This window comes from Trichosurus vulpecula, chromosome 3, assembly GCF_011100635.1.
Source record: "Trichosurus vulpecula isolate mTriVul1 chromosome 3, mTriVul1.pri, whole genome shotgun sequence".
In the NCBI taxonomy this organism is placed as follows: Eukaryota; Metazoa; Chordata; class Mammalia; order Diprotodontia; family Phalangeridae; genus Trichosurus; species Trichosurus vulpecula.
In genome coordinates, this window is record NC_050575.1 from 67811455 (window position 1) to 67839292 (window position 27838).

Here is a 27838-nt window from a genome sequence, read left to right on the forward strand (position 1 = left end):
TTGTGAGCCTGGGGGACTAAGAAGATGGTGTTGGACTCAACAGTAATAGTCAAGTTTGAAGGTTTGGAGGGTTCGGGGTTAGAGATGAGTCCAGTTTTGAATACGCTGAATTGAAGATGTTTACTGAACATCCAGTTTGAGATGTCTGAAAGGCAGTTGGAGATTTGAGATTGGAGGTCAGCAGAAAGGTTAGGGCAGAATAGGTAAAGTTAAGAATCATCAGCATAGAGATGATAATTAAATCCATGGGAGCTGATGAGAACACCAAGTGAAGAAGTATAGAAGGAGAAGAGAAGAGAATCCAGGGACAGAACCCTGTGGGTTAGAGGGTATGACATGGATGAAGATCCAGCAAAGAAGATTGAGAAGGAATGGTCTGATAGATAGGAGAAGAATCAGGAGATAGTAGAAATCTAGAGAAAAGAGAACATCAAGGCAGAGAATGATCAACAGTGTCAAAGGCTGCAGTATGGTCAAGGAGACAAAGTCATTGGATTTGACAACTCAGAGATAATTGGTATCTTTGGAGAGAGCAATTCAGTGGAACGATGAGGTTGGAAGCCAGATTATAAGGGGTTAAGAAAAAAGTGAGAGGAGAGGAAGTGGAGACACCTATTTTAGACAGTCTTTTCAAGGAGTTTAGCCACGAAAGGCAGAAGAGATACAGGATAAGAGTTAGCAGAGATGGAAGGGTAAAGTGCAGGCTCCTTGAGGATGTGGGGAACACGGGCATATTTTTAGGCAGCAAGAAGGAGCCTAACGAGATGAATGTATTAAGGATAAATATAAAGTTCTATACCTGGGTTAAAAAATCATTGGCATAAGCATAGAATGAGAGAGACTTAGACAAGAATTCATATGAAAAAAATCTAAGGATTTTAGTAAACTACAAGTTCAAAATGAGGCACCAGCATGACATGGAGCTTGGCCGATCCTTTCCCCTTTCTTGGTTTTCCCTCTCTGGGCTTCACTAACCAAAAATGAGGTCCATCTAAGATCTAATTCTATGGTCCTACAGCATCCAAAAAAACCTAATGTGATCCTGGTCTACTCTAAGAGGATGCCTGGGATGAGAGAGTTCATAGTCATTCTGCACTCCACCCTGCCATAGCACAGGGAAAGTACTGTATGTATCTCTAGATTCTACATTGTAAGGAAGACATTGGCTCTTCCAGGCACAAAGAACAGGGCTTCAATGTTGAGGGTCCTAGAGAACATTCTATACAAAGATTAACTGAAGGAACCATACGGGTTTAGCCTAGGGAAAAAAGTACACTTGGGGAAGGTGAAAGCACATGATAACCGTCTTCAGCTCTCCAAAGAAGAAGGATTGGGGTTATTCTCATCATCCCAGAGGGTAGAACTAGACTAGAGAGGCAGATGTCAACTCAGGGAACGGAAAAACTTACAAGTCATCATAGCTGCTAGACGCAGGAGACAAAGGGTTCTCTCATAGTAGGATTTTTTACATGGAATCTGGATGAACATCAGGGATGTTTTAGAGGAATTATGAGTCAGATATGAGTTTTTATATGGCCTCTGAGGTTCCTTCTAGCTCTGAATTCCTTGGATCTTTAAGGTTGGAGTTAAAGGTAAGAAGAATGGATTATTAAAAATTCATTTTACCCTTTGGTTCTCAAAAAAAGGAATTAATTTAAGAATCCACTGTGACAGGCAAGAGGGAAAGAATCTATAGGAACCATAAATGATAGGGTTTGGAGGAAAGGATGATCAACATTGTACCTTCCAGACCACTAACTCAGTAGGTGTGTGTATTTTTGTGGGCTCCCTACTATCTCTTGAATCCAGTCCCATCACTCAACTGTGTATTATTCAATAGCACTCTTGGACAAAGACTCAAAAGAAGGATATTGGGGAGTTGGGGAGGGGCAAAAGAGAGATGTCTGTGTCTCCAGAGGAATTGCATGACATCTCCTGCAAATGCAGATGCCAAGGGCACAGAGAACAAGCAAATCATTAGGGTCTATGAAGTCACAGAATTCCATCCCTACTCCTCATCCCTGGAGGAGCCAATTACCCCAGAAAGGATGAGCTCACCGACTTTTGCCAATCTGTGTTTCTAAGACTGTGACCCATTCTGATCTATGTGGAGCAGCAGTGGCAGAAGCACTTGGCTGGCAACAAAGGAGAAGGCAATTTCATAAAGTCTTTGTGAATGAATGGAAGCCATCTGGCCCAGCCCATGACCTCCCCAAAAGGCTGGGAACTGAGCTCACCCTGAAGTGAAAGGTTCCAGCAGAAGGGCAAGAGGAAGGAGCAGATTCCTAGAACTCTAGTCACAGCTGGACAGCCTCCTGGGAAGCTGAACAACACTACAGATTGTATTATTCTTGAATGTGCCCTCTTAAAAGAAGACCTAGGAGTAGTTCTCAGCAAAACTGTAGAAAGGACAGAGTTTACCTTCAGTGTCCCTCCACTCCCCTTTGTATACTCTTTCCTTCCTGGGAATCAGGAGGCCTCCACTGAACCAGCTCTGGACTTCTTTTTTCTTCTACCCAACTTACCAATCCTGTCTGGAAGGTTGCTATGCTAGAACTAATTTGAGAAACTATTCCAAACTAAAGAGTTGATAAAGGTCGATAATGGCTTCATTCATTCATTCAACATTTACTGAGGGCCTCCTGACCACAGTGTTCCTGTCTTTAATATGACTTAATGTTTTACCCTTCCCAGATACCATTTTTATGTTAATAACATTTTCAATACTCTAAGGAATAAGCAGTGGGGGAATTTCAGGCTGTAAGCAGCTAAGGGCTTTCTTAGTGACCCCTAGATCACAACACACAGACAGCCCTACCTAGATCTCCACACAGCTCAAGCCCCAGTCACTGGGGAAGCCATATGGCATATTAGAGGCAGACGCACACAGCAGGAAGAGTACTGCCTTAGGAGGTACGGATGTGGTTCAAGCCTAACTCTACCACTTACCACCTGTATGACCTAGGAGAAATTACTTCACATCTGTGTCATAGCTCTCTGTAAAAAAATGAGGGTGTTGGGTGAGACAGCCCCTAAGTTCCTTCTTACTCTAAATCTATGATATGGTCTATGACTTGGAATCAGAAAACATGGGTTTGAATCCTGACTCTGACTCTCATTAGCTGTGGGGCATTCAATCAACAAGCATTTACTGAGTACCTATTGTATGTCCTGTACTATGCTAGGTTCTAGGGATACAAACACAAAGATGAAATAGTCCCCGACCTCAAGAAGCTTATATTCTATTAAAGGACAATGTAGATAGATAGATAGTTAGATAGATGGATGGATGGATAGATAGATGATAGAGATAGACAGATGATAGATAGATGATAGAGACGTGCAGAGAGAGAGAGAGAAAGAGAGAGAAACAGAGAGAGACAGATGATAGATAGATAGATAGAGATAGACAGATGATAGATAGATAGATGATAGATAGATAGATGATAGAGACAGAGAGATAGATGATAGATAGATAGATGGATGACATATAGATAGAGATACATATATAACATATAAACACACATAAGTACAGACAGATCACATACAAAATAAATCAAAGATGGCTTGGGAAAGGAGGGTACTAACAGGTAGGGAAGAAGGAACCAGGAATCCTAAGAGGCAGAGGTGAAGAGGGAGTTCATTCCAGAATGCTGGAGCAGAGGGAGGCGTGGAGGTAAAAACTGGAGCATCATGTGTGAGGAACAGGCTGGCAGACAGTCTGGTCAGACTACAAGGTGTGGGAAGGGCAACATTTATACAGAGGAATGGAAGGTAGGAAGGGGCCAAGTTATGAAGGGCTTTAAATATCAGAGGTATTTGCCTTTGTCCCTAGAGACAATACAAAGCCATTGGAGTTCACTGAGTAGGGGAATCATATGGTCAGAGGACACTTTCGCAATTGCTGATTGCAGGGAGAATGAATTGGAGAGGAGAGAATTTGAGACAAGTGGGAAAATACTATAACAGAGGAGAGGTGTGGAAGATCTGAACCAAGGTAGTGGCCATTTGATTAATGAGAAGGTGTTTGACTTGAGACACAATGGGAAGGTAGAATGAATAGATTTGGCAGCTGACTAGATCTGGGTGGGGAGGGTGGGTGGCGGTGGGGTGGGGAGAGTACTCACTTCAGCTTTCAATGGCGTGACTTGACGACTTCCGCTTAGTGTGTACTGTGTTTCTGTGAAGCCAGGAGCAAAGAGGTACCTGCAGATGACAAAAGCAGAACCAGGCTTTGTTAGACTAGGAATGCCATTTTCCCAGCAATATCATTAATTGATCTTAAACATTCTCAGAGCATACTCAAAGTAGGCTTCCCTCTGAAGAATGCCCTGGGTGTTCAAAATTAGAGGGGAAAGTATTATAATATTAGGTGTGTCATTCATTCATTTAATCAGCAAGCTATAAGCAACGTGCTATGTTAGCTCCCAGGGACAAAGAGATAGACAACACAGGCCAGCTCCAAAGGAACTTACATGATCAGAAAAAGGAAAAGAGGCAGCTAGGTGACACTGTGGATAGGGCATTGGACCTGAAGTCAGGAAGACCTGAGTTCAAAACTGGCTTCAGATGTTTACTAGCTATGTGACCTTGGGCAAGTCACTTCACTGCTGTTTGCCTCAGTTTCCTTATCTGTAAAATGGAGGTGATAATAATAGCACCTACCTCACAGGGTTGTTGTAAAGATCATATGAAATCATATTTATAAAGTTCTTGGCACAGTAGCTGGCACAGAGTAGGCACCATGTAAATGCTTATTCCCTCTCCCTTTCTCTATAATTGCCAAATACTTCTGATACAAGGGAAAGTGGACTAAGTAAGAAAACCTTCAGGGCCTAACCATGCTCTACCACACAGGGAACAGGAAATTTCTGTTAAGCAGAACTAAATTTTTGTATCAATTCTTCAGCAGTGGTAGAAATAAGCCAAAACTTAAAAAGAACATGATGGGGCTTATCTCATATCAGGGTAGTTCTAAGATTACATTTCAAAAGGGTTTAGAAAGGAGCAGCAACATCAAGGATACTTCTAAAGGGCTTGAAAAGCACAAGTTGCCCTCTCTGCCCTTTTCTGACTGAAAAATGCTCTACACTAGACCCAGATAGACCGCAGCTCCCTTCAAGGATCCTGTTGGACACAAAGGGCCAGAGGAATGAGGAGGGAAACAGAGGAGTGCTAATTCTACATTCCCAGGGATGGCTGGAGTGTGATGTGGCAGAGGCTCCCCAAAGCCAGAAGGAGACATGCAGAAAACAGCAATTTGTACTTTCTATGAATGTCAAAGAAAAAAGACAGAGGGACAAAACCGTTAGAGGAGAAAGAACAAGATTTCCTTTCACTTGGGAAGTAGATTAAATATTGGAAGAAATGAATGACCCAGTCAGAAACAGTCAACCAGGGTAATGGCTTAAATGCACATAAAACAAGGCTACCCTAGATGCAGTGTGGTATAAGGAAAAATACAGGGGATTGGGAATCAGAGGATCTGAGCCCAAATCCAGGCTGTGCTAATTACTGTCAGCATAACTTTGGGCATTAAAAATAATAGCTAACACGTATGTTGCACTTTAAGGTTGGCAGAGTTATTTATACGCCATCATTGGCACACATTAGCTCACACTATGAAGCAGGTGTTATTATTAGCACCATTTTACAAATGAGGAAGTTGAGGCTTAGAAAGGTAGCGGGTATCTGAAGCAGGATTTCAACTCAAGTCTTCCTGACTTCATGTCTAGCACTCCATCCAATGTACCACCCACCTATTTCGGAAGTCATGAGTCCTTTAATTCAATTCGATAATTTAAGTGCCTACTATGCGCCTCCCTGGGCCTCATTTTCCACACCACAAAAGTCTAGGAAGTTGGACTAGATGTTCCCTAAGGTCCTTTTCAACTCTAATTCCTATTATGGTACTTAAACTTTCTAACCTAATGTTTAATTAGAGTCCTTACAGGTCTAGATTAACCTTCACGAGCCCCTCTAGGTAATCTCTCTCTTGAGCCATGAAGATAACAAGGGTTTTGCCCACCAAAGATGCTCTCTCCCTTTCCTCCATCCATATTTGACTACCTGAAGATCACTATCCCCACCTCTCAGTTCATTTTTGTGCCTTTTCTTCCTGGCATCTAGTGAGGCAAGAATTGCTGTGAACTGCTGGGTTTGGAGAGGGACAGTGGTACCCTATCTCCCAACCACATACCCTGTATCTGTGAACACAAGAGAGTCTGTTTCTTTAGGGCTTATTCTTTCTTGATTTTGGGTATTCTGAAATGAGAGTATCCAGGTGAATGGTGAACCAGGAGGTTCATTAAGGCATCAGAGGTCCAACTAGCAACCAGCACTATTGGCAGCGGGAGTAGCAACCAAGTCCAAGAGGAACAGCTTTGCGGCCAAACAACCTACCTGACCCTGCCCAGCTGTGGACTGACTCATCAGACAGGACACTGAAGAGAGCCAGCCCAGCTGAGCAAGAGGAACAAGCTGTCTACTGCTGAAAACTCACCCCAAAACAAATGCGGTGGTAACTCCATGAAGGAAAAAAGGTAGCCCTTGCCCCAAGGGTTCCCGCCATGCGTGCCTCATTATCTCTGAACCGGCTCTCTCCAGCTACTATTCGTGTGAAGAGGGGAGAGGGAGCCTCTGGTTTGGGAAGTGTTTCTATCCTTGCTAAACCTACTCAGTACTCAGTATCCTTTTATAAGAGCTAAAGGTTGTCAACTGATCATCAACTGTTGTCAACTGGTTGATCAATACTGTGGAGTGCACGTTATCAGGGCTTGTGGATGACAGTAAAAGAAACCCTAACCCCCCTCCCCAGGGTTAGCCCTGAAACCCTGAGAACAGCAATCATTGCATTCTAGGGGACTTAGCCAGTTAGTCCAGTGAGATTTGAAAAAGTGAGTGAGCCCAGAAAGGCTGCTTTACATAAACAAGGCCTTTTCTGATCCTTCCAGTTGATAGTGCCCTCCTTGCCAAAAATTTATTTTGTATATGCTGATTTGTAAATATGTTTTCTCCCTTGATAAGTTCCTTGATGGTGGGGACTTTGTATCCCTAGTACCTGGCAAAGTATCCAGCGCATAGTAGGCACTTAAAACTGCTTGTGTATTGATTGTTTAGTCACTAGACAGCTTCCTAACATGGGAGAGAAAAGGAAATACAACTAGATTACAAATAGCACTGCCAACCTCACAGAATCTAAAATGTCCTCACTAATGCAAAAAAGACACAAAGATGACCCATATAGCAAACATATATTCCCACCAGCCCATTCACACTACAGTAAGGCCATACTAGGAGGGCCAGGGCTTCTTCTCTGGGGATTCCAGGAGAAGCTGGATGTTAGACCCAGCTTGGGAGCCTCAGGAATCCACAGCAGTGACCAGAGCTTCTAAAGAGACAGTATTTCCAAGCCAAGATTCCTGGTCTCCCTCCCACCCTTCCCACCCCCATTCCCTTCTTTGTGGCCATATGGAACAAGATGCTTAAGAATGGTCTCTCTTGTCACAGTTCATCCCCCCCTTCTGCTTCCAGACTTTGGCCAGAAAATAAGAGCCAGCAGGGAGATTAAATATAAAGCAAAACACAAGAACCATTTGTGTGCAGAAGCTCTTGGTTCAATGGAAAGGGTTCCTATGATGTCAGAATCTATAATCCTCTCCCAAGTCCTTGCAGGTGACTCCCCATATTTACAAATTCAGCCCTCATCTCTCTCCTAAGCTCCTGTACTGCATTGCTAACTGCCTGCAGAGCATCTCCACCTGGATGACCCGTAAGCAATTCAAACTCAATATGTTCAAAGTCAAACTCATTCTCTTTTCCCCTAAACTTACACCTTCTTCTTCCTTCCATGTTTCTTTGAAAACCCTACTGTCCTTCCAGTCTCTTCAGGCTTGAAACCTCAGAGTCAGACTCAGTTCTTCCTTCTCTCCGTACCCTTCACATGCAGAAGTGACCAAGTCTTGTCAATTCTATCTCTAGAGCATTTTATATAGTAACTGACACATGCTAGGTGCTTAGCTTTTCAATCATTTATTCTTTCAGAACACCTCTACACTTGCCCCATCTTCTCCACCCACATAGTCATAGTCATAGTCATAGTTCAGGCTATTATCATCTCTTGCATGGACAATTGCAATACCCTCCTAACTGGCCTGCTTGCCTCCAGTTTCTCCCTCCATCCCTCTCTCTCTCTCTCTCTCTCTCTCTCTCTCTCTCTCTCTCTCTCTCTCTCATCTGTCACCAGACTGATTTTCCTAAATCAGAGGTCTTACCATATCATTCTCCTGCTGAAGAACCTTCTAGGATTCCCTATTATTACTTCAAGGATAAAATAAAAACCCTGTTTGGCATTTAAAGCCCTTCACAATATAGCTCCAACTTTTCCTTCCAGAATTTTCTCACATCTCGTCCCTTTCACACATTGATCGAAGGGCCTACTATGTGTCAGGCACTATACTAAGCACCGAGGATACAAAACAGAGGAAAAAGACAGCCTCTTCCCTCAAGGTGCTTACAATCTGACAAGAAAGCCATATAAACGAATAAATACAAGGCAAGCTATATATAAGATAAATGGGAAATGATTAACAGAGAGAAGGCACTGGACTTAAGAAAGGTTAGGGAAGGCTTCCTGTAAAAGATGGAAGCCCAGATGGTCAGTAGTCTGAGCATAGGAGGGGGAGCATTGCAGGCATGGCAGACAGATAGAGAAAATGCCTAGAGCTGAGATAGTGTCTTTTGTTCATGGAACAGCCAGGAAGCCGGTGTCACTGGACAGAAGAGTATGTGTTGGGGAGTAAAGGTGTAAGAAGACTGGAAAGACAGGAGGAGGCTAGTTTATGAAGAACTTTGAATGCCAAACAGAGCCTTTTGTATTTGATCCTGGAGATGACAGGGAGTAGGGAGAGCGACATGGTAGGACCTGCCCTTTAGGAAAATCATTTTAGTGAATGAATGGAGGGAGGATTGGAGTGGGGAGAGACTTGAGGCAGGCAGACCTGCCAGCAGCTACTGCAACAGTCCAGGTGTGAGGTGCCAAGGGTCTGGACCACAGCGCTGGCAGTGTCAGAGGAGAGAAGGGGGGATGGCATTGGAGAGATGTTGCAAAGATGACATCGACAGGCCTTGCCAACACTAGCTATGGGGAGGTGAGAGATAATGAAGAGTCCAGGATGATGGACCTGTTGGTATCCATTCCAACTTCCAGATCTGTACCTTTGCATAGACAGACACCTATAGCCAGAACACTCTCCCCCTTCACCCTTTCCTCTTTAAATCCTGAGCTTGATTCAAGGCTCAGGTCAAGTGCCACATCCTACAAAAGACTCCATGATTGTCCCATTTCCTAGGTCCCACTCCACCCTCGACTGCCCAAATTACTATGATGTTACTTTGCAAATATTGTGAATCTTCTTATATGTACCATGCCCATATTGTCTATCCCTCTCTTCCTCCCTCCTTCCCCAACACCAGTAGACTGTAAGCTTTTTGAAGACCAGAACTATTTTCATTTTTATCTTTTTATCACTACCTCCTAGCACAGTTCTTGGTACACAGAAGTAACATAAATACATCCTAAATCGAATGGAATGTCCAGTAGGTGAAGTACCACTCCCCAAAGAGTTCTAATACTAATAATTAATCCCCATTTACATATTACTTTAAGTTTTACAAAGTGCTTCCTTTATGATGCCTCTCTGAGATAGGTTGTACCTATATTTTACAGAAGAGAAAACAGTCTCAGAGGAAAGAAATAACTTGGCCATGGTCAAAGAATTTAAACCCACGTCTCCTGTTGCCAAATGCAGCACCTTTTCTCAGGCATCAAGTTACCTCAACAAGTCCCAATTAGGCACAGCAAATGAAGGTGCCCATCGAACACATGGCAAGTTTATGTTTTGGTGAATTTCCTCTCAGCTCTTAGAGATCTCTAGCTTATTCTTGTTTCATGGGTTGCCATGGCCAGAGAATTCATCACCTTCAGGCCAACTTCCTGGTGATAAGGCTCCCGGTACTAGCAAGGCTGGTCCTTTGACAGCGGATGATATCCATCACTGAGACCCAAGAGCAATGGAAGAGACAATATATTAGGGAAGAATATAACTGGAAAAGAAGATGCCCACAAAATACTAAAGGATACAGAGGAAGGCCTCTGGCACATTGGGCATATGCATTTCAGAATTATAGACAAGAATTACATATGATGAGTAGGTGTAGATGTGTGATCCATACCAGTGGATAGAGAATCCACATTGAGGAGATCATATAGAAGCTACTTTGGCAGACTAGCATAGAAGAGAGGTGGCCCGGGGCAGTGAGCATGTGGGCCAATAAGCACACTTCTTTTTTTAATTTATTTTTTCATTTTTAGTTTACAGCACTCAGTTCCACAAGTTTAGCAATATTTTTCTCTGTTCCCCGTTGAGCCCAGACTGTTTAATAGATTATAAGTTGTTGTTTTTTGTCCTTTGTTTTCAAAGAGGACCAATGACATCATGGGCTGATGTCTTGACTTGCACCTGAACTGGATTTAAGTAAGGCACAATTGCAGTCGTCAGCCTTACTCTCTCTTCCAGAGTCAGCGAAGTCCAGTGGCAAGATAAAAGTCGGGACAACATGTTCATAGTTCACAGATTAATGGTCCTTCTCCAGGGCCTTCAACAAAGCTATGAACTGTCCCTTAGGGAATGTACACTTGGTTACATAAATATACTAGCATTTAGAACAGCTATTCTGCAAGAATTTATAGCAGTGGAATGAATTTTAGATTTAGAATCAGGAGATCTGGGTTCAAATTCAGACTGAAATTTACTAACCGTGAGACTGTGGAGTTACATAATTCATCTCTCTGAGTCTCGGTGCTATCACCTATAAAATGGGAATATTTATACTATCCACTTCACAGGGGAAGAAAGCTCTGAGGAAAGCTCTGGTCAGCTATGACACCCATATAAATGTAAGTGAACTTGAGGGCCCTGAAAAAAAACATTCATTTGATGAAATTAAGATGATCCAGAGAGAACCACCCTTCCTCCCTCAAATACCACCCCCAATTCCTCAAGCTCCTATCTTCCCCCTACTACAATCTAATCTCTTTTCAAGTCTGCAAATACCGTTCTTATCTGGATCAATGGAGCCAAAACCGATGCTAACAACATGGCAAGCAAGTAGAACCAGGGAGAGTCCCATATTCCCAACATCTGCTCCAGGGCTGGCTGGCTCCAAACTGTTCCTCCACAAATATTTGCTCCCAGTTGCCCAGGCTCTTAACCTTGGTGTCCGCTCAACTCCACATTCTCCCTCACCCCACATATCCAATCCATTGCCAAATCTTGTTTCTACCTTCAAACATCTCTCATGTTTGTCTCCTCGCCACCTACTCCCAACTGGCCTCACTGCCTCAAATCTTTCCCTCACTCCAACCCATCCTCCACTGAGCTGCCATATCAAAAGCATAGGTCTGACACGTCTCCTCCTTGCTCTATGATTTCCAGTAGCTCCTGATTACCTCCAGAATCAAATGTCTCTGTTTGGCATTTAAAGCTCTTTATAACTTGGCCCAGGGGTGGGGAACCTGTGTCCTCCCCTCAAATGCAGCCCTTTGACTGAATCAGCCCCTGACCTGCTTCTTAGCCCACCAGCATTCTCATACCTCACTCCCCTCCATGCACTCAATGATCCAGCTTCATTGGTCTACCCTTCCCCACTTTCAGTGCCCACCTACATGCCTTTGCACTGTCCCGTTCCTACAATCCTCTTCCTCTGTTTGTCTGGCTTCCTAAAAGATTCAGATCGAATCTCACCTCCTGCAGGAGGCCTTTCCTGGTTCCCCCAGCTGCTCTGGCTTTCCCCTTTCAGACTACAGTAATCTATTCTACATCTTGAAGAAGGAAATGGCAAACCACTCTAGCATCTCTGCCAAGAAAACCCCAAATGGGTCACATAGAGTCAGATACAACCGAAAAAAAAGTCTGAACAACAGTAACTCTGCATCTGTTTTTACTGTTATTTTTATTTATGTACCTAGTTATTTACATGTTATCATCCATTGCTCACACATTAGAATGTATGCTTCTTGAAAGCGGGACATGTCTTGCTTTTCTTTGTATCCCTAGCCCTTATTAAGCACAAAATAAATGATAATTGACTGATTATTGATTTAAGTTGCCAAGGGTGCAAACTGGAAAATATGAAAGAAAGAACACAGTGGAAAGGCCAAAGCAATATTCATTACTATCTATAGGACCTTAGGCAAGTTACTTACCCTCTCTGAGCCTCAGTTTCCTCATCTGTAAAATGATCCTATGATCTTATGATCTTGGCAACAAGCAATACTAAGGTAGAAAGCACTGAAATGGCACAGACTACTACAGGAATGAGAATTGGTACTGAGATAAATCATCTCCAGTGGAACCCATCCTCACCCCTACTGAGGCAGCCTAGACACTAAAGGGAGTTTACTGCAAGGCTGCCTAGATTCTCAGCTAGACCAGAGGTCCATCCAAAGTAACATAGATCCTTGAATTATAATGGCTGCACAATGTCTCCCTACTGTGCTTCCCACCACCACTCTCCCCCACAGTGTCTCCCTACTGTGCTCCTTCATCACCACTCTCATCTACAGTGTCTCCCTACTGTGCTATTCTACCACCACAACCCCACAGTGTCTCCCTACTGTGCTCCTTCACCACCACTCTCATCTACAGTGTCTCCCTACTGTGCTATTCTGCCACCACTCCCCCACAGTGTCTCCCTATTGTGCTCCTCCAACCCGCTCTCCTCTACAATGTCTCCCTACTGTGCTCCTCCACCACCTTACCCCTCACCCCCAAGAGGGGACTGAGACAGAGGGGGTACTCCAAATAGCCACTGGAGGATTACCACAAACTACAGAGTGCAGATGTTAAGTAAGTCAGGTTCTGCCTTCAGGGCCTTTGCCTTTCACTCCTCCTTTCACAACATTTAGGGCCTTAGGTGGACCAGCCTGGCAGTCAGGAAGACTTGGTCCAAGTCTTTCTTATGACAGATCCCGGTTGTGAGATTGGGCTAATTACTGAACTTCTCAATACCTGAGGCAACTTCCGAAGACTATGATTATAGAGGAGATGGTGATGGGAATTAGAAGGACTTTGCTCCTTCCTTAAACCAATGAAATCTCAGGTTCAAAAAAACAAATCACACCCCTCCCCCCCAACAACAACAACAAAAAAGACCATAGCCAGGTCACTTCCATTCTCTTTCTTCAGTCTCTTCCAATATAAAAAAAGACTCTGAAATAGACTCCTAAAGCTAAGATTTCCTTCCAGCTTAAGACCAATGACCTCATAACCTAAATTCAAATTTGGACTCTGCCACCTAATATCTGTGTGCTCCAAAGCAAGTCACTTCCTCGCTCTGCACCTCAGTTTCCTCAGATGTAAAATGCAAATCATAAGGAGGCTGCACCGCACAATGGAAAGAGGATCCCATCTGCAGCCAGGGGACCTTAGTTCTAATTTGAGCTTTTCTACTGACTACCTGTATGACTTTAGGCAAGGCATTCATTTCCTGTCTCTGGGCTTCAGCTTCTTCATCTGTAAAATGAAGACCTTAGAATAGATGATCCCTTCCAGCTCTGAATCCTACGATTCAAAGACATGCATCATTCAGAAGCTCCTGACAGGGGTCGAGGCGTAGCAGGGCGGCCATCAACACCAGTGCTTCCAAGGAGAAAATAGCATGCAGAACCAGTCAGGAAACACTTCCCCTTCTCAGACCATCTCTTTTTTCTACTCTCCTGCCTTACACTAGCTGGCTCAGCAGGAATCCACAGGAAGCTAGTCTTTCATCATGCAACTGAATTAGAATTTTCAAGAAATAATCTTGAATAATGTGTGTCCCGAAAAATCACCTCACCTCAACCCCTTCCCATCACTCTACCTCCTCTCCCCACCCCCACCTTACACACACACACACACACACACACACACACACACACACACACACTCTACAAATACATTTTTTTTCCCTAGGAGTATTTGACATGATAAAAAAGGAAATAGGGATGAGGGAGGAAATGGCCTGCTATATCTCTCAGTGGTCAACTGATTCCCCTTTGTTTTTCTCTAACTAGTTCCTCCTGCTTACTCACTACTTATTTCTCTGAATCTGCCTGGGACATGTTTAGAATATTGTCTCTACTCTAGAAGCATCTTGCTGGGATAAACTAGTCCCCAAATATTAGCACTTAGCACTGGGCCTGGCACACATGGAGTGCTAAATAAATGCTTCTTTATTCAAGCACAGAGTGTGAATCATAGTGGGATGGCAAATTTTAAGCACAAAGTTAGTAGTGTTAGTTCTTGCCAACAAGAACCACAACCATAAGCCAGTCTGAAAACAGCCCCCTGGTTTCCATGACGCAGGACATCAAATAGTAAGGCTCTTCGGTAGACCCTTTGAAGTCTCTATTTATTACCTCTTTTAGTATCTAATCTACAAAGCCCCCTTTTCCTAATGGGACTACAAGGCTGGGACCTTAAAAGATTTGCACCTTTTCCTCTTTTAGCACACATCCCCCTCCTTTTTTAGTCTGATGAGCTGATAAACTCAAAAGAAGAAGAAGTGATAAGTCCTGGAGATAAGCTGATAAACACTTGGAAACAGTTCTAAAAGATAAAAACTTTTCACAGACAGACTCAACAGAAATAAAAGTCACTGTCACTATCATTCTAATTATGAGCCTGCTTTGGGGAATCAGGAAGCCTTCCTTTTTACTCCAGCTCTTGGACAAAAAAAAAATTTCCTGGGCCTCAGTTTTCTCACAATAAAGGAATTATTTTTAAGGTCCCTTCCAGATCATAGAATCTTGAAAGATTTCTGTAACTATCTCCCTAAGGATCTTTATATTCATAAGAGATTCTGGGAGACCCTGGAAGTCATTTTTATCAGAGTTCTTGATCTTTGTATTCAAGATCCATTTGGCAGTCTAGGTAAGCCCATGGACCCCTTTTTGGAATAATATTTTAAAATAATTGAAGCAAACGCCAAATTTCAGTTAGACGTCAATGAAAAATAAAGATGTAATTTTCCCATCCAAGCTTTCTGGCCTCCTAAAATCCATTAGCGACCACCTAGGTTAAGAACCTATTCTATGATAACTAAGCCTGAAGGCTTCAGTACGCAGGCCATAGACACAGATTTCTAACTCACCTCCTTTCTGCTTCCTGCTTCTTCCTAGGTAGAATGTAAGCTCCTTGGGGCCAAGAACTTTTTCAGTTTTGACTCTATATTCCTAGAAGCTGCCACAGTGCCTACCACATAGTAGGTGTTTAATGTATGCTTATTGGCTTGATTAATCGATTGCACTGGGGAATTCTCCAGCATGTCCCCCTGGTTTTAGTAAACCCTGGACAACTGTCCTTTCTGTCCAATGTTTTGTGCATTCCTAATCACTTTAACCTCTTTCTTTGGATAACCCCTAAAGCCACAAGGAGAAAGGCTACAGCTGGAAACAACGCTAGTCTAGGGGCCAGGGGACCTGGGTTCAAGCCCTATCTCTCTCACCTGTGTGCCATTCATTCCCTGGCTCTCACCTTCTGTCAATGGAGGAATGATAATCCTAGCTTTGCCTACCTCTCCATTCTATTTCAAATCAATTTACCAAGGATTTATTAAGTGCTTGTGTGCCAGCCCCTGGGGATACAAAGACAAATATTATCTGCCCCTCTCCCTCTTCCCATCCCTGTCTCTCAAGGAACTTTCACCTTACTCCCCAAGGACTTCTATGAGGGTAAAAGGCGATCAGGGCCAAAGAGCTTTGAGGAGTATAGAAGGCAAATGGTAAGGTCCTATGTCATTCCTAGTACTGAAGAGAAAAGCTAACAGATTTGTTTTTGCTTTTGTTTTTGCTTTAAATAGGCTTCTTGGGGAAATCTGGGCTCAGATTGACTACAATCATGATCTTAACAAGGAGAAGAAAGTCTTAACCTGGGGTCCCAGAACTTCTTTTTAAAAGAAAATTTGATAACTATATTTCAGGATAATTAACTTCTTTTGTGATCCTATGTCTTTTGTTGTTGCAGAGTTGTTTCAGTGCTGTCCGACTCTTTGTCACTCCATTTGGGGTTTTCTTGGTTACAATAGTGGAGTACTTTGCTATTTCCTTCTCTAGTTCATTTTACAGATGAGGAAACTGAGGCAAACAGTGTTAAGTGACTTGCCCGGGATCACACAGCTAGTAAGTGTCTAAGGCCAGATTTGAAATCAGGAGGTATTTTATTTTAGGCATTTGTAATCATCCTGAGGAGGGGTCCATAGGTTTCACCAGACTGCCAAAGGAGTCCATGACATAAAAAAGGTTAAGAATCCTTGTAGAGCTCATAGTCTCTTCTATACATCTTCCTGTTCTTAAGTCAGGATGTTGTAGGAAGCAGAGCATATCTCATGATTTTGGTCTGCATAGGCCAAGTAGGCTCTTAATTAAGGATTTTTTGAAAGCCCAGAGAGGGGCAGAGCACCATAAGCAATGAGAAAAGGTGTCAAGACCCAAAGCACTGGCTTTGGAGTCAAAAGACCAAACATCAAATCTCAAGTGTGCAATTTACTACTTTTATGACCTTAAGCAAATCACATCTCCTCTCAGAAACTCAGTATTTACTCCTATGGGTTGAGAAGCGCCCCAGCATTATCTGGGAAGGGTAATACAAATATGTCACCTGAGAGACACTGTGATGTGAAAAGAAAAGGACTAGATTCAGAATCAGAAGACCTGAATTAAACGCATGGCTCCACTACTGTGTGACTTGGGCAAATCACCAAAGTTCACCAGACCTCAGTCTTCTCGTCTGTCAAAGGAAGGGGTATGACTTAAGGATCTCAAAGGCCCCTTCAAGCTTGAAATGTAATCCTCTACTCATACCCAAGTTTTAGTTGTAAATCTCCAGGGTATTGATTGAATTCTGGCCGGGAAAGGTCAGGAAAAGGTGACTACTACAATGGGAAGTCTGGGTAGGGGGTTCCTTGAAAACACTGAAAGTCTGGCAGGGAAGGAATACCAAAGATACACTTCAGGGTTGTCTCTCCTAGGAATGTGAAAGAGCTGTTTTGGGAAAGGTCATCAAACCTCTCAATCTCCCCAAAAGGAGCTTTACTGTGAGTAATCCTGGAGGAGAAAGAAGAAAGATAGGGAAAGGCCAAAAAGAAATTCCGGGATCAGAATTTGGGAGTTCCTGACCTCTCAGGAATCAGCACAAACCAACAAACCTATGGCCCTAACAAAAGTAGTCCAAGGGCCCTGAGTCAGACAAGTATCACTTTGAGGTTACACGAGCAATCCCAGCTCTAATTGCTAATCTTGTCCCAACTTCCTAAGGCCTCACTCTTAAACATAAAATCATTGCTCGGTTTTTCAGTCTCCCAAAATCACATTACCTCAGGGGAACCAGAGCTGGAAAAGATAATAATGAAAAAGAAAATGGCGCCACCCAGAAGCCGGGCTGAGAGCCAAACCTAGGAGGTATGTTTTCCTTAACTTCTCTATACAGGAAATTTCAAACAATGCATTAAGTCAACACTTTTTTTTCACAAACTATTTCCCATTATATCTGCCCTCAACTCTTACAAGGGCCTCTGCCCCTCTTCTGTTAGCCTAGATTTCTTTGTTTTGTTTCTACATTATACACCATAGGATGTTTTCATTAATCCTGTTTACTCCATCAGCAGTATGATCTTTATTTAACCTCAGACTCTTTGTGGGCAATTCCTCGAGCTGAAGGACTGACCAGCACAAAGGGTAAGCAACTTATTTACAGACCCAAATCAGGGCTGATTATAAAGTGCTCTCAGTGTCTCATTGTCTCTCCAACTAGACAGTGTGGCACAGTGACAAGTGCCTGGACTTAAGGTCAGAGAACCTGGGTTCAAAACCCAGATCTTCTACTTGCTAGTAGTTATCAACCTGGATAATTCATTTTACCTCTTCAGGTTTCAGTTTCTTCTTCTATAAAATAGACTAGATGATATCTAAGATTCCTTCTAGCTCTAATATGCTAATATGTTAAGGCAGCCTGAATCACTGCTCTGAATTGGACAATAAAAATCAAACTGTCTCCAGAAGACCACTATTAAAATAAAAGTTAACTGGCACCTTGTGCCCTGAGGGGATGAGTCAGGTACAAGCAAAAATGGACTGTAGTTGGTGGGAGGAGAAAGGTAGAAGGAAAGGTAGGTAGGAAGCCCTGAATAATGGGAAAGAAGACAGCATAAAGCAACTGAGAACAGAACTTAGAGTGAAAGGGCACCTGTGAGAGAGGTAGCCCCAAAAGAAGAGGTGGCACCCACAAGGAAGGACCTTTAGATTTGGAGTCAAAGGACCTAGCTTTGAGTCCTGGCTCTGTTGTTAGTGTAGCCTCATTTTCCTCATCTTCAAGATGGAAGAGCTTCACCACATGGTTTCTAAGATCACTTCCAAATCCAAGAAAAAAGAACTAGGCACAAACTTGATTTGTTAACTCATTTCCTCCCCAGAGTCAATTCTTTCCCCAGAGTTCTGCCTTGCCTAGGTCCTCCTTTTAGTATATGATTCTCTCAGAGGTTTTTTTCTACTCTTTCTGGCCTTGACCAGTGCTTCTCAGAGTCTGGGCTATTATGCAACCAAAACCATATCCCCTTGTCCTCAATTTTATTAATTCATTTATTTTTTAATTTATTAATTTATTATATAATTATTATTATATTATATTATTATAAATAATAAATTTGTTAATTTGTTAATCTAAATATGCTAAAAATGGGCAGTTGGGTAGTGCAGTGGACACAGTGCCAGGCCTGAAGTCAGGAAGATTTATCTTCCTGGGTTCAAATCTGGCCTCAGACATCCACTAGCTGTGTGATCCTGGGCAAGTCACTTTTTGTAAAATGAACTGGAGAAGGAAATCACAAACCACTCTAGTATCTTTACCAAGAAAATCCCAAATGGGATCATGAAGAGTCAGACACAAGCAAACAACAACAAAAATTAAACAAATCAACAAACTATGCTAAAGCCAGAGAGGAGGAAAATTGGAGAGCGAAATGAAGCAGAGGGTTAAGCTAACTGGACTTCTTCCCACGTAAGCCCTGGTGGTACCCACAGAAGAAGCCACATCACAGGAAGGGGTGAGACTGCAGTGGTAATAGAGACCCAGCTACTCTTCTGGGTGGCCAGGATATCACCTAACTGTAGAGCTAAGATTGAGGACAATGAAAACCTACACACACACACACATACACGGTGTTGGATGTTGAAAGGGATGTGGGAAAACTAGGACACTAATGCACTGTTGGTAGAGTTTGTGAACTGATCCAACCATTCTGGAGAGCAATTTAGAACTATGCCCAAAGTGTATACCATGCATACCCTTTGACCCAGCTATATCACTGCTAGGTCTATATACCAAAAACATCCAAAAAATAAAAAGGAAAAAAGGACATATTTATACAAAAATATTTATGCAGCTCTTTTTGTGTTGGCTAAGATTTGGAAATCAAAGAGCTGCCGATCAATTAGGGAATGACTAAACAAGCTGTTTATTATTGTGCTGTGAGAAATGACAAGCAGGATGATTTCAGAAAAACCTAGAAAGACTTACATGAACTGATGCATAGTGAAGTGAATAGAATCAGGAGAACATCGTACACAGTAACAGCAGTATTGTTTGGTGAAGAATTGTGAATGACTTAGCTATCCTCAGCAATACAATGATTTAAGACAATCGCAAAGGACTAATGAAGCACACTGTCCACCTCCAGAGAAAGAACTGATATTGAATGGCTACAGACTGAACTACAGGCTGTTTATTCACTTTCTTTCTTTCACTTTTTTTCTTTTATTCAAGTCTTCTTGTACAAAATGACTAATATGGAAATGTTTTGTATAATTGCACATGTATAACCTAAATCTGATTGCTTACTGTCTCAGAGAGGGGGAAGGGAAGGAAGGGAAGGAATGATAAAATTTGGAATTCAAAACTTTAAATAAAAATGTTCACATTTTTTTAAAATGCTGCCTTGTTTCTCTGATCTAATCAGTGATATGGTTCTGATTTGCTTAATAGATAGACCTTCTAGTGTTGCACAGCACTCCTTCCTTCCTTCTCAGAATTGTTGCAAAGCATGTATGTAATCACCACTACCCTTCCCCACCCCCAGCACAATCACAATAGGCTTTCTCCACAGACTTGGGGCAGAGACAAGACAAAGAGTAACGGGGACTGGGGATCAGGGCCCAAGGAGCTCTCATCTTTCACCTTTCATATTCCACCCTCCACCCATGTAGAACTGTAAAAGGCCGATCTGACCCTTGCTATAGCATCCCACATGCCCTCCCACCTCCAAACTCACAGAATGAACATCAGTAGCTAAAGCCAAAATATACTTCAAGTCTACACAGGCCTCTGTTGTCCTTAACTCATCCCAGCCCTTGGCATTCTTGACACCACCCTTTTTCATGACTCCCCTTACCCATCAGTGGAAAGAGGACAATGGAAAAAAAAGAAACTCTCTCTGGTATATAATGTGGCCATTGACAGTCCCATAGCCCCACTCAGCTGCCCTCCAAGGAGCCTGGGGTACATGAGGGGAAAAAGGCTAAGGCTGCCAATTTTCTTTGAGGCAGCAAGAGAGGGGTCATATCAGAGCTGGTGAGAGAAGGGCTGGAAAGAGGCCATGATGTAAAGATGTCCTAAAGACCCTGTTTCTCCTTAAAATGGCTTGCAGTAATCTTGACCCTGCTCCACCCACTCAATGATATCATTGTTTTCAACAAGAACCGAATCTTAAGAGCAGCTGGAGAGCCCAGGGAAAGGTCCCAGTGAAAGGCCTCTCGTGGTAGAATTAGTTGGTGGGGTGGGGGTGGGGCAGTGGGGAGGGGAGTTCCACAGCCCTCCTCCAGTTACTTGAGGGTAGAGGTCAAATGTTTAAAATTTTAGATGAGGATTACGTAGGAGGCCCAAATTAAAGAGTGAAGACAGATTTTTGCTCTTGGCAAGCTTGTAGGGGGAGATTACACTAGTTTAGAGGGCAAGAGACCTGGTCCTTCATGGCACGTTCATATACATTAGCACAGTGAGAAGGTCTTACATCACCCCTGCAAGGGGGGTGAAGCAGGGCAGCCACTTATTAGACTCATTCGATCGATGAGCAGGACCACAGCTCTAGAGCTGGATGGAACCTCAGGAGCCTTATTATCCAACCTCCTCATTCTATAGTGGGAGAAACTGAGGCCCAGGGAAGGAGGCCCTAAGCAATTTGCTCAAGGTCACAAAGGGTTTAAACCTGGATCTTCTAACTCCAGGGGCCATATTCTTTCCATGTGACTGGAAGGTAACACAATGAATTACCCAAGCACAGATTCCTTGTCCAAAGATGCAAATCTACTGTAGAGAATGTTTTAATGAGAAAAGCAAGAAGCTTCTACTATGTCCACAGGAGATGAGTTGCTTTTTGTGTACCATTGGCTGAGTAGGAACAAGGGCTATAAGTTTCCTCCTCCATGCTCTGGCCTTCATTCATCTCATTTAGGATTCAAGGTGTCTCCAAAAGGCTGTATGAGTCATTGACTCTAAATCCAGAAAGCGTAAATCTCACTTTCTCAAAATCAAAATATCTTCTGAGGGAAGTATAAATATGGTTTAGCACTCTGGCTACAGGCAGCCCAGGGAGGGTAAATTTTCAGAACTGTAAATTTTCAGATCCTTCAATTTGTCCAGCCTAGAATTTTCCTATACCATTTCCTCCAGCTTGCTCCACTCCATGGTGCTAGAAGGCATTCACTCTTTGTGGCCCTTCTGGAGTCTGGTGTAACATGGAAAGAAACACCACTGTGCCACAAACCTTGCTCACGTGGCACAAGCCGTGAAGCATGATGCATGTCCCAGGATCCGATGGAATTAGGGAAAATAATACTAAATTGGTAGCCAAGAGATTGGGTTTGAGTCCCAGTTCTCGCTAGCTTAACTGTCTGAGCTTGAGCAAATCACCAGCCTTTATTTTCTCCTCCATAAAATGAAGGGGTTGGACTATATTACCTCTAAGTAATTAAGGTCCATTCTCCAAGATCCATTCCAGCACTAAATTTGTTGTTGTTGTTCTCGAAGAGGACCATGACATCAGGAAGGTGATGTCTTGACTTGCAAGTGAATTGGATTTAAATGAGGCAGGGCTGTGCAAAGTCACCAGCCTCACTCTCTCCTCGCTCCAGAGCCATCTGGGTCCAGAGGTAAGACATAGATGACCTCTAAGATCTTTCCCAGGTCTCAGTTTTTCTGAGGCATATCTGAGTGATTAAGGCTAGGTAAGAAATGAGTCAAAAGATGGCCTAGTTTGCCTCCACAAAAGACAGTGCATCCAGTAGAAAAACGAGCACCAATCACCAAGTGCTAACTCTATGATCCCATGAATCCTATGGGCTTCAGTGTCCTCCTCTCTATAAAAGAGGGCTAGCATAGATAAATAGGTAGAACATTCATTAAGCACCTACTATGTGCCAGGCACCGTGCTAAGCATAAGGGAAAGGAAAACAAGCAATCAAGGCAGTACCTGCCTTCACAGGGCTTATATTCCAATAGCAGGAGACAACACATAAAGTGGCACTAGAAAAGGGGAGGAGATGTGCATGTTGTAGAGAGGGCCACAGAGTGGTATTGTGGCTTGGTTCCTGGCAAGAAAAGACAAAAGCTTTTTTTAATCAGAGCTGGGAGACAAAAGGGTAGAATCCAAGATTTCAGGAGAGAGGAAATGGTAACAGGCGGAGTGCAGGCAGGCAGAGACCTGATTCCAGGCACGATGAGGTAATCCTCTCAGAGCTTTCTAAAGTTTAATGACAGCTCTCTTTCAGCTCTTACAAGTCCATGGTTCTATTAGGACCATGGGAAGGTACTGAATTTTCATTGATCAAATGAATCAAAAAAATGGAATCATTGTCTCCCTCCATATACCTTCTGCCAGATTTCAATAGATCCACAATCTCATTCATAGGGTTATTCAGACTACAATCCATCTACTCCCTCCCATCCTGGGTAAATCTTGTTCATACCTTTGCACAAATAGTCCAGAGGATCTACCCAACACCAGAACAATCTGGTTCTTTTAGTATTTGCTGACTAGTAGGACACCCCATGGACAGTCCATCACTCTTACTTCATGACCATGCTCCTTCAGCGCCTCATTGTAGTGTGGAGGTAACCCAAAGTCATTAAATTCATGCTAGTGAAATGTAATGCCTGAAAGGTCTTCCTAATGGAAAGGCTTCAAGTTCAGGACTAGTGAGAGAATGAATGTCTGCAGTACAAGGAACAGTCAATCAATCAACGAGCATTTATTAAGTGACTAATATGTGCCAGGCACCATGTTATGCCCTGGGCACACAAAGACAAAGGGGAAATAGAATAGAGAGAACCACCATTACCATGGGCCTTAAGGAGGAAAATAGTTTTTGCTCAAAGACCCATTTGGGGTTTTCTTGGCAGATACTGGAGTGGTTTGCCATTTCCTTTTCTAGTTGATTTTACAGATGAGGAAACTGGGGCAAACAGAGTTAAGTGACTTGTACAGGATCATTCAGCTAGTAAGTGTTTGAGGCCTGATTTGAACTCAGGAATCTAAGCCTTGCTGATGCTAGTTCCAGCACTCTGTCCACTGCACTACCTAACTTCCCCATCAAAAGTTGATGGATGGTCCATTCAAATTCAACAAAATCCACTGACCACTCTCAAGGCTATCAGGCTTACCCTGCAGTACAAAGCACCTGGCTAAGTTCATTGCAGGAAGTTGTCCGCTTTCCATTATTCTTTCATGGCACCCCATTCCCAGGCTGGAGTGATTGATGTCAATGGGACAAAAGAAAATCTAGACTATCCTTCCTGCTCAGGCCTGGACAGCAAGCTCTGGCTTTGGTTTCTCACCCCTCCCCCAACTTTTACAAGCCTGCTAAATGAGATAAAGCTAGAAACTGTGACCAAAAAATGAACCCCTAATGCCTTATCAGACAGTTTAGTATTTTGTAAAGAAGGGGCTGTTTGTTATTTCAGGCACAAGGAAGAGGTATCCCATGCCCATCTGTTTGGGAGTTCTACCAAGCTGGATGCCTGTACTCATCTCAACTTAAGGCATGAGGGCCGGTCCAGTCTTCTCAACAGTGAATTCTCTCTGGGGCGCTGAGTTTTCAGGTCAATCCTTAATTACATTTGGCAACAGCTCAGGGGATTTCCCTCTGATTCCACTTTTAAGTGCTATAAGATCAAGCAAAATGTGAAGCTATATAGGAAGGGGAAAAGGAAAGGGTGGAGTGAAGGAAAGAAGAAAAGAGGGAGGGCCAAAAACAGCTGAGGCAAACAAAGGAAGAATCTGAAAACTACTGGCAAGTCAGAGAATCATGGATCTGGAGCTAAAACGGGTTCTAGACACCACCTAAGTCTTCACAGGCAAGGGAGAAGCATCTCACTGGCACACTCGGGGAGCCCTGTTAGCTCCTTCCAGAGTCTCTGGGGGTGATTCTGAATCTCTAGGTTATAAGCAGAAGTTACCAGAAAGATCATGGTTCCTAAGCTGGAAGGGATTTTAGGGGTTCTCCAATCAAATCTCCTCATTTTACATTTGAGGAAACTGAGAGGCAAGAAAGTTAAGTGACTTACCCAATGTCACATAGGGAGCAAGAATCAGAGGTGGGCTTTGAACCCAGAATCTTTGACTCCAGATCATTAGATTGCAAGCTCCTTAAGGGCAGGATTGTCTTTTGCCTCTTTTTGTTTTCCCCACACTTAGCATAGTACCTGACACACTGTTGCTCATTTTTCAGTCCTATCTGACTCTTCATGACCCCCATCTGGGAATTTTTTGGCAGAGACACTGGAGTAGTTTGCCATTTCCTTCTCTAGCTTATTTTATAGCTGAGGAAACTGAGGCAAACAGAGTTAAGTGACTTGCCCAGGGTAACACAGCTAGTAAGTGTCTGAGGCCAGATTTGAACTCCTGAAGAAGAGTCCTGCTGACTTCAGACCCAGCACTCTATCCATCGTAGCACCTAGCTGCCCATGTATGGCACATAGTAGGCACTTAAATATTTATTGAGTTGAATTGAACTGAACTGAAATGATCCTTTTTCACTATATCATGTTGCCTCTTTGCAAGAACAGTGCCTTTTTGGAGTCACAGAGAGCACTCTGTTTGTGCTTGAGCAATATGAATGAATGATGATCAACTGCAAAATATGTGGAATATTTCTAAAAATGTTTCCCCTTTAGTCACACTGTACAGGGAAGATGACGTCTTGTGAAAGTGTTGTCTTCCAACACAAAGACTGCTGAGAGATGAGTGGTATCAGATAGAGAGTACTGAACTTAAGTGTCAGCAAAGACCTTTGTAGAAGTCCTGCCCCAGATACCAGCTGTGTGACTAGGGGCAAATCACATACCCTGTCTGAGGCTCACTTTGCCCATCTGTAAAATGGAGATAATAAAAATCATAGTGGATACCTTATAGGGTAGTGGTGAGGCCCTATGTAAAATGTGAGCTATCACTGTGCACGGGTGGGTGTGTTGCGACTTCAAGAAAGACCTGAGCTCTCTAGTTCTGAACCTTCTATATCATGGCACTAGATGGGTACTGGATTTGGAAGCAGAGGACCTGGGTTCAAATCTTGACTCTGCTAAAAACTGTGTGACCTTGAATAAGTCACTTCATTTCTTTGGCCCTTGGTTTCCTTAGCTGTAAAATCAGGAGATTTGATTAAAGAAATCTAAGGTAAATTCTCTAATTCCAACCTGCAAAATATCTAAGTCGTTTAGTCTCTGGGACCCTGTTTGCCTCTCTGCAAAACGGGCTACCACCCAAATGAAAAAAAGACACTTCTTCTTTGATCCTCAAAGCCACTGGAATTTCTGAATGAGGAAGTGACATGGCCAGACTTGCTTTTTAGGAGAATCACTTAGAAGATGGAGGATTGAGGCAGCGAGACCAATTAGGAGGTTATTGCAGTAGTCCAATTTAAAGGTGATGGGGGCCTGAACGAAGTTGGTGTCCATGTAAGCCGAGGAAAGGAGGCATATAAGAGAGATTCAGTGAGTTGGAAAAGGCAAGATTTGGCATCTGAATGGATGTGGGGTGAGTAATGGAAGTCATGAGAGAATTTGTGCAGTGGCTTGTTGAAATCTAGATACATGATATCTACAATAGTCCCTCATCTACTCAACTAGTGATGCTATCCAAAAGAGAGAATGAGATTAAATTACAAGATTTGTCCTTGATGAGGCCATGCTGGCTTTTAGTAATCACTGTTTCTCTTTCTGAATGCTAAGAAATCATCCCTTTTAATAATGTCTTGGAATTTTTTCAAGAAGCAAAATGGAGCTCGCCAGACTGCAGTTGCGGGAGCCCACCCTTTTCCCTCTTTTTAAGACATCTCCCCCTTTTTCTAGGTCCACAGCACTTCTGCCACTCCCTTGACCTTTCAAAGATAACTGATTGCAAGCCAGTAATCACATCCACTCCTCTGTTAGTACCCTGGGATGAAGTTCAAATCTCATACTTGTTGGGGCTAAGGCTTCTTGACCCTGGCAAGGCAAAAGGTAACTGAGGAAACATGATCATATAGAGTCTGGCTCTTTTCACTGTAGAAGGGCCACATAGGCCAGTGGAAAGGATACTCGACTTGGAGTCAAAAGGCTTGAATCTTGGCTATGTTACTTTACCAACTGTATGACCTGAGGCAAGTCCCCCGTCCTTTCCAACTATAAGTCTATGGTCTTATGATCGACAATACCAAGTAAAAACCAATTATTAATGAGTCACCAGAATAGAAAGGGAACAGCATTTTAATGGAATTTGCACATAGGGAGATATAAATAGTGATGCAGCCTGAGAATAAGAACACATGGCCCAGGAGAAGTAAGGAATGTGGGGAGAAAATAGAACAGATATTCAACAAAGCTTCATGTATTTTCTTTCATTCAACAAATATTTATTGGTCGCCTGCTATGTGCAAGGCATGGCACTAGGTGAGGTGGGGCATACAAAGTTTCCTAAGACAGAGTCACAGCCTTCAATAATTAACAATTTAGTACAGACAAGGCAGAATGGTGGGATGAAAAGTACACTGAATTTGGAGTCAGAGTGGATCTGGGTTCAGTCCTGGCTCTGCTCCTCACTCCACTTGGAAAGTTATCTCTAAGCTCACTTCCAATTCACTAGTTGGTAGTAGGTAGAAGAAACCTACAAAGTGGCAATAGGAATTAGGTATGGGAATTGGGCAGCTAGGTGGTACAGTGGATAGGTGCTAGGCTTGGAGACAGGAAGACCTGAGTTCAAAGTTGGCCTCAGATACTTACTAGCTATGTGACCCTGGGCAAGTCACTCAACCCTGTTTGCCTCAGTTTCCTCATCTGTAAAATGAAATAGAGGAAGAAAAGACAAACCAGTCTAGTATTTTTGCCAAGAAAACCCCGGTGATAAAGAGTCAGACACAACTGAAGTGACGAAACAACACAGGGATTATGGACAAAGAAGTCAGAGAAGAAGCTCCATACACTGAGACTCATCAAGTCCGACTGTAGGAAGCAAATCATGGGAAAAATTATGGGAATATTATTTTGATTAGTTTGTGTTTAGGGGAGGAAGGGAAAAGTAATTATATAGAGCCTACTATGTGCCAGGCACTGTGTTAAGTGCTTTACAAATATTATCTCATTTGATTATGCTCTTATGCATTTCCCAACACCTAATTTTGAGTAACTTTTCTCCTATTCCCATTTAATATTCCCCTTTATTATTGGAAAACATCAGCCCTTAAAACTTATGTGACACAGTAAAAAAGGGTGATGGATTC

The 27838-nt window shown here is 42.9% G+C and overlaps 1 protein-coding gene across 1 annotated transcript in view; it reads right to left on the reverse strand.

Moving 5' to 3' along the window:
• ADAM19 (ADAM metallopeptidase domain 19) overlaps window positions 1-27838 on the reverse strand; it is a gene marked incomplete at its 3' end in the record, with an annotated part of 83260 nt that overhangs the window by 21385 nt on the left and 34037 nt on the right. The window contains 1 exon segment of the mRNA XM_036749737.1: window positions 4128-4206. Within this exon segment, the coding sequence (XP_036605632.1) occupies window positions 4128-4206 (79 nt within the window).